At 39.4% G+C, this 15447-nt stretch overlaps 1 protein-coding gene across 2 annotated transcripts in view; it reads left to right on the forward strand.

Annotated features, from left to right (window-relative positions):
• Nucleotides 1-15447, forward strand: part of pik3r3b (phosphoinositide-3-kinase, regulatory subunit 3b (gamma)) — a 287104-nt gene that overhangs the window by 216564 nt on the left and 55093 nt on the right. Inside the window, exon 1 of one of the 2 annotated variants that reach the window (XM_062998003.1) lies at nucleotides 14856-15031. The exons of the other annotated variant lie outside the window; for it this stretch is intronic. Within the exon in view, the coding sequence (XP_062854073.1) occupies nucleotides 14926-15031 (106 nt within the window). The 5' untranslated portion in view covers nucleotides 14856-14925. Of the gene's footprint in view, nucleotides 1-14855; nucleotides 15032-15447 lie in introns of those variants that run through there. 2 annotated transcript variants of the gene reach the window in all.

The following is a 15447-nucleotide window of genomic DNA, read 5'->3' on the forward strand; positions in this document are numbered from 1 at the left end:
TTACTGTCATATATAGCAAGAAAGAAAGCTCAGTAAGGGTAGTAAGAAGTTTGGGGGTAGGTGAGGAAATATTTTGGTTCTTCTTACCTAAACAGATAAAGCAGCTGAACAATAAAGGACTGATTCCTTTTCAGCACAACACCCCCTCTTAAATAAAGCTATAAATCAAGTTAGTTCTGATTTTAATTGGGTAATCAGTGGATGATTTAAGTGCAGCTGTTCTGGTTCCACCACCCACCAGTCGTGCTGTGCTGGAGCCCATATTGTTCTCAGTGTTGTTAGGGTAAACAGCAGCCGCCTCTGTGATGCCCCTGATCATAAAGCGCGGTCCTGTATGCCGGTTCCTCCTGTGGCTTTGTTCTCCTGGTATGATCCCTGGACTCTGGAGGCTAGACGGGGTCAGGCAGATGTGACACGGGGCCTTTGAAGTTTTGCGCAGTACTGTTCGGGGAGGGTGACACACACATTTTTGACACACCACAGTGAATTATTGAAAGAGCGGTAAAGGTACAAATCTGAAGGGTACCAAACAAAACGTTTATAAATCATTGCCTAAACCTGAAGGTTCCCACGTATACGCAATTTTACTTTAACTAAATACAGTTCAAGTCGAGCGCTTTATGTTAATATATTACTGTCTCACCTCTAACCATCTGAGCGTAAAGCTAATGCATAAAGGCAGTTCAGCCTTTAAACAGGTAGATAGATAGATGGATGGACGGACGGACGGACAGACAGACAAACGGACGGGCGAGCGGACAGACAGACGGACAGATAAGATAGATAGATTGATAGATAGACAGACAGACAGATAGGCAGTCAGGCAGACAGACAGACAGACTTTAAGTACAGTACAAGTCAAGCGCTTTATGTTAATAAGTTAATGTGTCACCTTTAACCATCCGAGCATAAAGCGTAATGCATTCAGGCGGTTCAGCTGAATTGTGGGATTTGAACTGCTCCCCAGTATAAGAGTTTAGTGGAAGTTGGGTACATAATTAATTTCTCTGAATGATTGTCTTGTCTAATTTCCATCGAGGTTTCATGCTTGGGTGAACAAACTACCCAATAAAGCCCACTTCTGTTACGACTGCATACAATTACATGTGGCACCTGATGCCCAGATCATGCCCTGACAGATAACTAAACTCACTCACACGTGCACACGAGCTAATTCTGAGCACCCGTAACTCCCACAGTAATGGTTGCTTAGCATTGGAATCGCTCTCCAACTAGGGACTGCACACAGCCAAGACACGTCCTCCGCACTCCTACAAACCTTATGATGGAGATCTGATCTATTTATCATCGACCGTGCGCAAATACAAACCTGGAGTTTGTCAGAGATACCTGTTTCAACAACACCATGTTGAAATAGACGCGTGTTTTAGGATATTTGTATAAACATTTAAGTTGGACATTGTACAACAGAGCTCGGTGCTGAAAATATATTAAATATTTTTTTCATGTTTCCCTTCGCTCATATGTTTTTGCTTCCGAGGTCTTTTATTAAAAAATATTAAAGAAAATGTTGCATTGAAGACTAGCTTACAAGATCCAATTTAAATTGCAGCTTATATCATCAAAAGACAACATTTATACCTTAAAGTATTCTGTCCTTCTAGACAAACATTAGTGCCTGACCTCACAAATGCTTTTTTTGACCAAATGGCCACAAATTCCAACAGGCACACTCCAAAATGTAGTGGAAAGCCTTCCCAAAAAAATAGAGGAGGTTATCGTGACAAAAATGAGAAACTTCAGAGTTGTACATGGTTTTGTAATGGGATGTCCAACATGCTTTTGGTCAGGTGTCTACACAGACAGACAGACAGACAGATAGATAAGATAGATAGACAGACAAATATGATAGATAGACAGACAGAAAGACAGACAGATAGATAAGATAGGTAGACAGACACATAAGATAGATAGACAGACAGAGAAACAGACAGATAAGCAATATAGATAAATAGACAGACAGACAGACAGACAGACAGAGACAGGAAGATAGATAAAAACAAACAGAGAGAGACAGATATGTAGACAGACAGACAGACAGACAGACAGATAGATATGTAGACAGACAGACTTAAAGATAGATATGTAGAAAGATAGATCAGACAGACAGATAGATAGATAAATATCTTATAGACAGATATAAAGACAGACAGACATATAGACAGATAAAATAGATATACAGACAGACAGGTAAGATATATAGACAGACAGATAGGATAGATAGACAGACAGATATATAGACAGACAGACAGATAGGATAAATATACAGACAGACAGATAAGATAGACAGACAGATATATAGACAGACAGGCAGATAGATAGATAGATAGATAGATAGATAGATAGATAGATAGATAGATAGATAGATAGATAGATAGATAGATAGATAGATATGATAGACAGACAGACAGATAATATAGATATACAGACATACAGGCAGATATATAGACAGATAGACAGACAGATAAGATAGATAGACTGACAGACAGATTAGTCAGACAGACCGACTGTCAGACAGACAGATAGATAAACATTCTATGTTATTCTATCAGATAGATTCTATCCAGTATATACATATACTGTAGGTATAACTATAGGCCATATGAGACGTAGACTATACAGCGCATGTTAAAACTTATTGGTGTTTGAATATTGTGGGTCAGTTCATTAATTCTGTTATATGTCAGAAACCACGACAAGATAAAATCTGTCCACAGACGACAATCAGACCCTGAATTATGTGCAGTGAAATACATAAAATAAAAAATGTACTGTATGATTGTATGAGTACATATGAAACAGAGGGACATTAGAGTCAGGACAGTGATAACATGATTCTATGTACCACGTTCCCTCTGTCGTTAAAGCAGGCACGTACAGCTGTGTACATATAAACACTAACGCATCCTAGTCAAAATCCCTCCAGTGTGCTGTATTTGTAATTTCTACTGCAGTGCCGTTTTCTATCAACAAATATATTTATAGCTCACTTTTATAACCTTTACAGTGGTGATGGGTCAGTATTCATCCAGCCAACAGCGCCCCGTGGGCAGCGTCCTGTGATCACTGATGAAGGTCTAGAAGATGACCGACTCAAACAGCAGCAATAGATGAGCGATCGTCTCTGACTTTACATCTACAAGGTGGATCAACTAGGTAGGAGTGTCTAATAGAGTGGACAGTGAGTGGACACGGTATTTAAAAACATCCACTCATACCAGCACAACACACACTAACACACCACCACCATGTCAGTGTCACTGCAGTGCTGAGAATGATCCAACACCTAAATAATACCTGCTCTGTGGTGGTCCTGGAAGAGTCCTGACCATTGAAGAAGGGTGAAAGAGGGCTAACAAAGTATGCAGAGAAACAGATGGACTACAGTCAGTAATTGTAAAACTACAAAGTGCTTCTTTACGGTAAGTGGAGCTGATTAAATGGACAGTGAGTGTACAGCCTTTAAGTTTAGGCTTCAGTTAATGGTGTGAACGGTGTTGGTATGAGGCCTAAAACCAGTGCGCGAGACATAATCCTATTTACCCCCGGCGTTTTTCTGTCTAGTGTTTGAGTTACAATCCACATATCGTCTCTCTGATACTGTAACTGTTTGTTTTGCGGTCTTTATCTAATCTTCTGGCAGATATGGAGCTCGTAGCATTGATTACAGCTGCAGGCTGTGAACTCGAGACGGGTGTGTGGATCGGGCTCGCCGATATCCGTCTGAGTCATCCGTGGGGTCAGACGGGGAGGGGTTAAAGGGTCCGTCCTTTATCTGCAGAATGCTGAGCCATGGTGCCCGGTGCCATGACAACCAGAGAAAAAGGGGGAAGTGAGAAGTGTGATGCAGGCATGGGTGCGGGGACACAGGGACCGAAAATGGAGCTGGAGGAAGGGGGTTATCTGTCCGAATATAAATTTAGAACAGTACAGCGGAGTGAGAGGATGAAAAGCTGTAAAGCTGGGAGCTACAGAGTGGGAGGGAGGTTGGTAGGTACGTGTCGCCGGCTTGTTACCGAGTGTCACCGGTGTATTGCATCAGTCCAGGAGGGACGCTCACATTGCAGGATGACATCACCCGGCTTACGGGATAGGTGGAGAGACTGATAATCCCTCTGAGGGAGGGCGGGAGGGGGGTCATGTCTCCACCGCGGTGTCGTTTCAGTCGGACCTTTACGCGTGTTTTATTTCGTGCTACGTGCTCGGTGCTCAGCTGCACCCGGACGGACGTTCTGCGAGTGCAGAAACGTTAGTGGTGCAGAAAAGTGGAGCAAAAGTTCCAGACAGCATGCTTAATGGTTTAACTCGAATCAGAGCGTACATTATCCCAGACACATGACTCCTCCCGCAGAGTGCAGCTGTAAGAGCCCATTAGTGCGGTTCAGTGGAAGAATACTGGCTGATAGTCCCGCTTTGAAAGTCAAGCTGATATTAGGAGGAAGGTTTTAATGCCGACCAGATTCATAAAGTTTCAAGTTTATTTGTCATTTATGTATATAATAAAAAAATACACAAAAAATAACATAATACAATATAATAAACAGACTTATATACTGTATATATATACAAAATCTAAACAAGAAAAAGAAAAATATAGAAAAATATATGTAAGAAATTGCAGTTAAAGTGCAGATATGCATTGTAGACATAGTAAACATAGTAAACATTGCAGTGCAGGTATGCATTGTAAACAAAGTGAACATTGCAGGAATGGTAAACACTGGCAAGATTAAAAACAGCTGTTAATAATGCTAATAATACTAATAGTACTAATAATAATAATCATACTGCAGGAGAGGTTACAACCAGATACAGGATAAGCCATGATGCAAGCTTATCATATGAACCCATTACTTAGAGCAGTGGTATCAAACTCATTTTCACCGAGGGCCACATCTGCATTAACGTGGCCATCAAAGGGCCGATTGTAACGTATCCTGCTGTTGTTTTTCTTGGAGACTAAATTCTGTGTTTGGTGAGAAAATGGCAAATTTATACTGTATATTTATAACGTATATCTACATTTATATTGTTCTCCTTTACCACAGACACGGCCTCATAAGAGACACAAGAGACGTACCGGTTTCTCTTCTTGAAGCACAAACTCGTATTCACTTTCCCATCTTTCATTTAATAACCTTCATTCTGCTTCAATTTCCTCTTGTGCATTTTGGGATTATTTGTAAATATTTCTCAACATCACTTGTTGGAAAACCGCCTCACTTTGCGGGTCACAAATCTGGCATGCATCGTTGGAGATGCAGTTTATGTACGATTTTAAAGTGCTCTTAACCAGTTACAGGATATTCTGCTGTGATTGCAGTCGCCTATTAAGTCTTGGACTATTTGTTGTTTTTCTTGGAGGCTAAATTCCGTGTTTGGTGTGAAAATGGCAAATTTATTCTGTATATCTAAAATGTTAATTTACATTTATATTGTACTCCTTTACCACAGACACGGCCTCATAACACAGGAGACGTACCGTTTTTTCTTCTTGAAGCACAAACTTGCTTTCACTTTCACATCTTTCATTAAATTTCCTGCTCCTGCTTCAATTTTCTCTTCTTGTACATTTTGAAATTATTTGTAAATATTTCTCAACATCATCTAGTGGTGGGATGCATCACTTTGCGGGTCACAAAATCGGCATGCATTGTGGGAGATACAGTTTATGTACGATTTTACAGTGTATTTTAAGACAATTGTTCTGCCCTCGCTAAGTTTCCCCCTTTTCTCAGCTAGACAGACAGACAGACAGACAGACAGACAGCTCCCTCTAAAATACAGTTAGGTCGGTTTTATTTGTTTTCCAACTGTGTGATACACTGTGTGCATCAGAATGGAGGAAAACTACAAAATACAAACAATAAAAACAATAAAAACTTGATACAGTACGGGCACATAGCTGTAGTTAAGTGTTACATCTAGTACAATATGAAATTGAACCAAATGTAAAATAGTGCTAACGAGTTAGCATTTTGTGTAAAAATACTAATTGCTAAAGTATCGGTAACAACCGTATTTACTTACAGAATTGTGGTAAATTCATAACTGAAACGCTGTAACGTACTCGCTAAGCATTTACAAACAACTGAGAATATAAACGTCTGCTACTTACAGACGATGCTTCTGTATTGGACTGTGATAGAATTAACTTCTATTTATTATTGTTTACACTACTGACTACGTTACCCTGCGTTCTTTTGCCACTAAAACGTAAACGTCAGATGGTTTTCTCGCAAAAGTCAAAGTTAGTTTAGCTAGTAGTAGCTATGATGTCAACGGTTGCCGCTTAAAGGCACGGGTGTATCATTAAATTATAAGTACGTCTCTGTTACGACTTGAACCATCACAACAATCATACGTCTTTTAAGCTCTCGCGGGCCACATAAAATGACGAGTGGGCCTTGAGTTTGACACATGTGACTTAGAGTCTCCAAGGTTTTAGCTTGTTGGTCTGGAGCGTAGACGGTTGTCCTTGTGTTCTTTCACCTCCTTGTTTCTACACTCACTGTCCATGTTATTAGCTCCACTTACCATATAGAAGCACTTTGTAGTTCTACAATTACTTACTGTAGTCCATCTGTTTCTCTACATACCTTTTTGACCTGCTTTCACCCTGTTCTTCAATGGTCAGGACCACCTCAGAGCAGGTATTATTTAGGTGTTGGATCATTCTCAGCACTGCAGTGACACTGACATGGTGGTGGTGTGTTAGTGTGTGTTGTGCTGGTATGAGTGGATCAGACACAGCAGCGCTGCTGGAGTTTTTATATACCGTGTCCACTCACCGTCCACTCTATTAGACACTCCTACCTAGCTGGTCCACCTTGTAGATGTAAAGTCAGAGACGATCGCTCATCTATTGCTGCTGTTTGAGTCGGTCGTCTTCTAGACCTTCATCAGTGGTCACAGGACGCTGCCCACGGGGTGCTGTTGGCTGGATATTTTTGGTTGGTGGATTATTCTCAGTCCAACAGTGACAGTGAGGTGTTTAAAAACTCCAGCAGCGCTGCTGTGTCTGATCCACTCATACCAGCACAACAAACACTAACACACAACCACTTGCATTATTATTCTTGTGAACCATTTATTAGCAGAAAATCTGTCACACATTTAGGTTTTGTTTTTGTAGTTCTAGAGAGAAACTAAAAGTTAAAACAGCAGTTTTTGCATGAATTTACATCTAATATTGCATATTGTGTAACATTACTTAAATAGGCACTTTGCATTCAAATCCTGTGTATAGTAATAATCACGATAATATGTCTGCTTTTTATGTGTTTACTTTTTAAGGTGGTATTTCTGGTTCAGTTTACTTGTAGTGGCTTTTATTTTAGATCATCGAATGTAAACTGATATTACATAGAAACCCTGAAACTCAGAAGAGGAAAACTTTTCAAGCCCAGCAGAAGCAGTCTGGTTACGTTTAGGGTTAGTGGGACAGGCTGTTCTGTTCCTGTGCATGTTAACAGATGGAGGTCGGCGTATTAGGACTCGTCCATATCTTTCCAGATGTCCTTTGCTAGCTGCAATCCAAAGGAAGGCGGTGTACGGCTTAGGCCGGCACTTTCTTATATCACATTACCAAACAAAGAGCCGACGAGATAAAGCGAGCGAGCCGGAGACGGTGACGGAGAGAACAGTGCAGTTCTGATGAGCTCAGCAGAAAAAGTGAAAAGGCGATCTTTCTCAGCACATGTAATTTACAACACCGTGAAACCAATTTCCTTCAGCCATTCCAGTCGGAGAGCAACGGCATTAGCTCTTTTAGATTTCTGAAACTTTATGAATTATGCATCTGAGAGAGCAGCGCTCACACAACAGCCACGCTCGGCTCTGTCGTTACTTCTCTACGTCTGTGTTTAACTGCCGAGGAACAATCTGTACCTTAAACCTATAAATTTCACTGAGTTTCTGAGGGCGCACAAAAAAACATGACAGAGCCCGAGTCTACAGTAGTATAATCTCTGTAATCAGCTCAGGAACAGCTGAAATAAACTCCCAGTGGTAAATCTACACAGTAGTGCCCTGCATGCAAGGAAGTCACTAAAACATCCCACTAATACATTCAAAAGCTGTAGAAATCTCTGGCCTCGGCTGGGGTCAGCTAGTGCTGGCTCGATACCACTTTTTTATGTCCGATACTAATACGATACTGCAAAATGAGTATCTGCCGATACCGATACCAATCCGATACCGTCATTTCTCCTCTCAATTAACTAAGCAGTAATAATACACGTCTCAATGCACCATGGTTAAACTAGCTATCTAAATAACAACGCTCAGACTGTGTAACAAATATTCTAAAGGAATAAATACAGAAGCTACAACATCACACTTATACACAACTGCTGTTTTTATTTTCACTTTTACACACAGAACATTTAGCAGCATTTTTGGCTTGTTTAGCAGCACCGTACAAACATTTAAAATCTAATTTAAAGTGCAACTTTATCTGTATTTAACAAATAAATTATTTCAATATAAAATTCTGTCAACTCTCAAGTCTACACCTTAAAGGCAGCAAAAATAATAAAATAAATAATAAAAATATTATTTATAAACAATAACAATGAAACAATTAGTTGTACCTATCCTGTCCCGGCTTGGAGATCTCTCACATCCTCAACCAGTAATCCATCAGTGTTATGAAATAAAACAAACTACACCGTTTCCCGTTTAGCCACAGACGTCCTCTTCAAAATCCAGCAGAGTTTTTTAATAAGTCCGCTTTGATTTTTAATCATCTAAAAACGTGACAGAACTTCAACAAAAAATCTCAATGCTGCGTCAATTCTAATTGGTTCATCGCATTTGATTGACATCCACATCTTCCAATTGTAGACACTTTATACGACACGCAGTTAAACAGTGTTTTTAGATGTGGCTGTAGTAGATGATTTTTTAAAATGCTAAAAGTTTAAGTAGAAATAAATCAGTGTGTTTTAATTTCTGAATGGCCTTATTAAGTGTTATTTACATTAAGTGTTATTTACATTAAGTGTTATTTACATTAAGTGTTATTTACATTAAGCAACAGTATCGGATCGGGTAACACGTTTTTTTTTTCGTCCGATATCCGATCCAGTGATTTGGGCCAATATCGGACCGATACCGATACAGAGTATCAGATTGGTGCCAGCCCTACTCCTAACCAAAAAGAAACATTCCTCATTTGCAATTGCAAATAAAGCACCTGGATGATAATTTTTTTTTTATTTTGAATGATCAACCTTTCAAATACAGTGGTATCTTGAAACTCAGCGCCAGTTGGTTCTGGGAGTGGCGTCGAGTTTTAAAGACGTTGAGTTTCAAGGTATTTTTTCCCATAAGGATGTTTGGAAAACCTGTTAATGCGTCCATGGTTCTGTGGAACTGCATATATTTGAGGCTAATGTAAAATAATGAGGTTGTTTTTGACACTTATACACTGAAAATAACACAAATATAATATAAAAACACTTAAATACAATTGAAAAGTTAAAAAATCATTAAAATAAACTTGCACTTTAGCTTTACTTCTTCATTGTTTCATTATGCTTCTTAATGGTGGAGATGCTTGATCTTGGAATACAGTATTCTGTTCGGTACCGGCGCATTCACATGAAAAGCGGCAAAATCACTTTTTTGCCGGCTGTACCGCTATTTTCAATGAAGTGTGACGGTGCACAAAGTTTAACGTGACTTACTGTACTAAAACGAGTGAGAAATTTCATTAGTGGAGAGAACTCAGAGCAGTAATAATTAAGAGAGGTTTAGTGTTTCTATGTTTCTAAAACTGAACATGTTGAGTTTAAGGGTACAAATTTCTGGATGCAGGGCATTGAGTTTCAAAGATTTTGAGGTTAAGGGATGTTGAGTTACAAGGTACCACTGTATATGCAAATATATGCAAACAGAGACAGTCAGGGGTAAATTAGTTTTTTACCTAGACACTATTGTAAAAGTAATGATGGTCCGGCGTCGTTACAGAGTAATGTTCTTAAACCAGTAGCTTCATCACTTCAAACATGTTTACATTCAAAAGCCAGAACTATTTTGGTTTATTCCTCACACATTCACACTATACGTAGGCTGATTAGAATCCCACTGTGTCAGTCATGCCTGGCCTTTGGCTCAGTGTCAGAAATCTACATGCACTAAGACAGCGTGGAATGAGAAAATTCAACTCATTAAACATAAAGCACAAACAATTACTATGTAAAATGAAAGCAGATGAGAACTGGCAGATTTAAGCATTTTAAAAAGCCCATACAGCTACCTAAACACGTATTTTCCTTTTTTGGCTGCATATCAAAGTCGTTTTTTGGCCAGCGTATATAAAAAAGATTACATGAGTTATAATAAGATGTCAGAGAATGTACAATGTGATTTTTTGATTAGCCGCTGAATGCCTGGTTTTGCTTTCATCTGAACTTGGTGAGAACCCTTTGGATGGTTAAATAGGAATTATTACTTTATTAAAACAATGTGGTCTTTACATTTGGGTGCAAAATGTGCACATCTTCTAAACAACAATATAAAGTATAAAGGAAGAAATGTAGTTTAGAAATTTAGAATTGTACACTGATGTTCCGTCATTATTACTACTGGTGGTAATAATGTGTGTATTTGTGCAGCTTTTGGTTTAGTTGTAGCATGTATTTACTCAAATGTCCAAGTAGTTCATTATTTATCTTTATTATCTTTATTATTATCTACATCGATCAGGCATAACATTATGACCGCCTTCCTAATATCGTGTTGGTCCCCCTTTTCTAGCCCCATACGCAACAAACTGTGCTGCTCTGTGTATTCTGACACCTTTCTATCAGAACCAGTTTGAGCTACAGTAGCTCGTCTGTTGGATCGGACCACACGGGCCAGCCTTCGCTCCCCACGTGCATCAATGAGCCTTGGCCGCCCACGACCCTGTCGCCGGTTTACCACTGTTCCTTCCTTGGACCACTTTTGATAGATACTGACCACTGCAGACCGGGAACACCCCACAAGAGCTGCAGTTTTGGAGATGCTCTGACCCAGTCGTCTAGCCATCACAATTTGGCCCTCATCAAATTCGTTTATATCCTTACACCCATTTTTCCTGCTTCTAACATCAACTTTGAGGATAAAATGTTCACTTGCTGCCTAATATATCCCCCCCACTAACAGGTGCCGTGATGAAGAGATAATCAGTGTTATTCACTTCACTTGTCAGTGGTCATAATGTTATGCCTGATCGGTGTATATGTAGAAATATTCAGACACAATTCATGACCTTTATTTGTTTAAGAGACCATCACTGAAAACTTCATTTATCTCTGTAAATGGGTTCTATGGTCACCTAACATTCAAATCCCGGTGTTTACCTGAGCATGTGTGGCATTAGTGTACAAACCACTAACAATCTGGTTGAACCCTAAGAGACACGTCATCTCAAACAAAAAGCTGGTCCAACTTATTAGACTCTAATAATCTTACATGGATTATAAGTCTCACGTACAGATTATTATATTTTCATCTTTTAAACCTTGAATTAAGGACAGTTTAAACGACTGTATGATAATTATAATTGTGCATGCAGTTGGGGATTAGGGATTAGCGTTGTGACTGGTGATCAATCTGTCGTCATTGAAGCGAGGCACAGTTACTGACAATTAAGCGAGTCTGACACAGTTGACAGGAAGAGTCTGTGGCACGCACGAGCCATCTGGAAGCTCCTCTGAGTCCTTCATTAATAGATGATCTGTATGTTATGTCAAGGTCCACACAGTCTATGAAGATACACATAATTATCTGTAAGGGTGCATAGATCTGACAGATCTGCCAACCCAGTGTCTAGGTCCACACTTTTAGTTTTTCAGACACTAATCATATTGCTTTTGAAAATATTAACTAGACATACACTATAGGACTAAATATATATGGACTTCTGACTATTGGCTTGTTGAAATCTTTTTTTAAACCATGGGCATTAAAATAATGTTGTGTTTCCACCACCTGTAACCATAAAGGCCTCCACCTTTTTTGTCTCTAGTCTTGTCTTCTTTAATTACTTTTTTAGATTAGAAATGTCTTTTGTATTTATTGTACTGTTGTTTATCTGCACTGTGTGTACTGTATTGTCTTGCACGTTTTGTTTGATGTTGCACCCTGGTCCTGGAGGAACGTTGTTTTGTTTCAATATGTACTTGTATATGGCTGAAATGACAATAAAGCCTCTCTTGAACTCTCTTGAACTCTCTTGAACTCTTGGTATTTGGATTTTGTAGTGTGTTTGTGGGAAATGTTAAAGTCTGTCTGAAGAAATGTGTACCTATTCAAGAGTCAAAGAGTATTTGTATGGTCGGGCACTAATGCTGGATGAGAAAGCCTGACTCAGAAACAGTGTTCCAACTCATCCCAAAGGTATTTAACGGGGCTAAGTTTAGGGCTTTGTGCAGGCCACTGTATTTTTTCCAAACTCAGTCATGCTGAAAAAGGCAACTGCATTCCCCAAACTGTTGCCATGAAATGTAACACACATCATTTATAAATTTATACATTATTTTATGCAATGTTTTCACACTGTGTGTGTCTACTGTGAACTCAAAAATCAGGAGAGGAGTTAATACTTTTGGCCATGTAGTGTTTGTAGGGTGGCCACTTGCATAATCAGACCCGAAAAGGATGGCATGACGGTGGGTAGTCAGGTGTCTACGGCACACAGAATTAACACCTTCATTTATATAATTGTGATGCAACCAAATAAACTAGAGAATTGCCAGATTCATGAATGTTCTACTCACCACATTTAGAGTCAACTTGTGATACTTTTGTACAAAAAGCATGAAATCCATCTTCTATGAAATCCATCTTCTGCTTTCTGAAATGAACGGGTGGTGAGCTGACCACTCAGAGCTTTACATTGGTTTTGTTTTGGCATGATGACAGTGTAAACAGTTATTATAGAACTTAGTGATTAACTAACATTTCGGGGCTGGACGTTCCGCAATAAAGTGGTGGACGTCCTCACAGAAAGTGGAGGCTTTAAAATCAATGAAATATTTTGAAGTTATTTTGAAATGTCCTTACACCAATAATAGGCAAGTTAATTATGATTGTTACGAGCATCCGGTCAGCTTCCAAAGACGGACAAATACATGTCCGTCCAGGTATTGTGCCGGTCTGTGGACATGGAGATGGTCCGTCCGCCCTAAAACTGTTAGTGTAGTTGTAGCCTAGTGGTTAAAGTACTGGACTAGTAATCGAACGGTCACTGGTTCAAGCCCCACCACTGCCAGGTTGCCACAGTCGGGCCCTTGAGCAAGGCCCTTAACCCTCAATTGCTTAGACAGTATACTGTCACAGTACTGTAAGTTGCTTTGGATAAAAGCGTTTGCCAAATACTGAAAATGTAAATGTTATTTATTTATTAGGATTTTAACGTCATGTTTTACACACTTTGGTTACATTCATGACAGAAACCGTAGTTACTCATTACTCAAGATTCATCAGTTCATCGGTAAGTTTAATGTCCAAGTTTAATGGACAATTTTACATCTCCAATTCACCTCACTTGCACGTCTTTGGACTGTGGGAGGAAACCGGAGCTCCCGGAGGAAACCCACGCAGACACGGGGAGAACATGCACATGAACTCCACACAGAAAGGACCCGTACCGCCCCACCTGGGGATCGAACCCAGGACCTTCTTGCTACACACGAAGCCACCGTGCCGCCCAAAATGTAAATGTAAAACTGGACGTATGGTCACCCTGAGTGTATGTAGAGGTAATGGCTAAAGTAAACGCCAAAGAAAGCAGATGGTGTTGCATTATCATTGTCGTCCCTTCCACAAGTATTAGTCTTACATATGATAAATGGGTTCGACTGGGCGGTTGGATTAATGGACACATAATTATGGACAGAAGATGACCGCATACAAGTCCTTCACAAATGAGTGCATACTTTTAGGTTTTATTGAATATTGGTCAGTTGTTCAAGGGTGTAATAGATGCACTTTTCTCTTCTTGCCCCACTTATTGGGTTTATTTTAGGGGGTCATTGTTTAGGATAAAACGACTATTGAGTATTACATGCATTAATCAATAAGGGGGGGAAGCTTCTTTATACAAGACGTTGATTTTGTGACCCGTTCCTCTTAGTAACTGGCTGACCAATCGGAGCTTGAATTGCGTTTTTCCCTTCTTCTCATTGGTCCGTGAGAAACACGCGGCTGCAAAAGGGGCTTTTTTACTTTAGCGACAGAGCTCGGCTGTGTTCCAAATATCCTCTAACTTCCTACGAAGTACTTAAGTGAGCTTTTATTCCTTAGTAATTCATGCCGTTTCAAGTGTGTGGTTTGTAAAAAGATAATGTAAGATTAACGTTAGCGTAACATTCAAAAATAGGCTTTTAGATCGTTGATTTGTTAATGTAGGTACTAGTCGATAGGTAGTGCACTATGTAGTGAGCGTGATATGGTTTTGAGACACCGTAGCTCTCATTGAGCCAGGCATGCAGACCGGTTTGGGGCGATACCTTCGACTTCATGACAGAGGGGTGTTCTAGTATGATGTCACTCGCGTACTAATGTATTAAAACAAATATGGAAATCAAAAACCACACACGCGTTTTTCAGGTTGCAGCTGATACACGTGTGAAGCAAGTTTACGCGATTGGAACGTTAGTAAAAGCCGTATTTCGGTACTGCGTGACTCGTTGTGATCAGTCGACACCCCTCCGTTTTGTGCCGGAGGAATGGTTTGTCCGGCATGAAGTTAAGGTTTGCACTTGAAATGAAAGAGGGTTTTAGGTGAGACAGAGTGGATAAGTAGAGCTGGTTTCTACTTTCTCTTCTGTGTCGTTTTTCTAATATGTTCAAGATTTAATAAGAATTTAATAATCGACGGGGATTAAGTGTCATTCTTCAGTGAAGAAAATGTACAACACAGTGTGGAATACGGAGAAAGAAGATGATCCGACTGATGTCATGCTGCAATATTCCACTGAATTAATATTTTACATAGAGATGGACCAACCACCAGGTACAGACTAAACCTCACTTAGACCTTTTATATATCATATAACTCAAATAAAATATAATTTTCATCCTTTAGTAGCTTGTCCAGAATGTAAAAGATGACCTGGACAGCTACATGATCCTAAAAAGCCAAAATGTCCAATAATACCTTGTATACTGCATACTATATATTGCATTTCCCTTACTAACAGACTATATATATAATTTATATATAAATATGGCTTAATATGTATTTATTTAACATGAAGGCACAATATTAGATTAACTGCACACACATTTTACATTTTATTCTATTCCCTGCACTTTTAGAATAAGGTTAGCGTAGTAATTGGATATCTACAATATAAATATACCATCAAATATGGACCAGGAATTTAATTTGATTTGTTTTTCATTTGTTTGCACATTTGACTGGCTGAT

This window comes from Trichomycterus rosablanca, chromosome 6 (assembly GCF_030014385.1).
Source record: "Trichomycterus rosablanca isolate fTriRos1 chromosome 6, fTriRos1.hap1, whole genome shotgun sequence".
In the NCBI taxonomy this organism is placed as follows: Eukaryota; Metazoa; Chordata; class Actinopteri; order Siluriformes; family Trichomycteridae; genus Trichomycterus; species Trichomycterus rosablanca.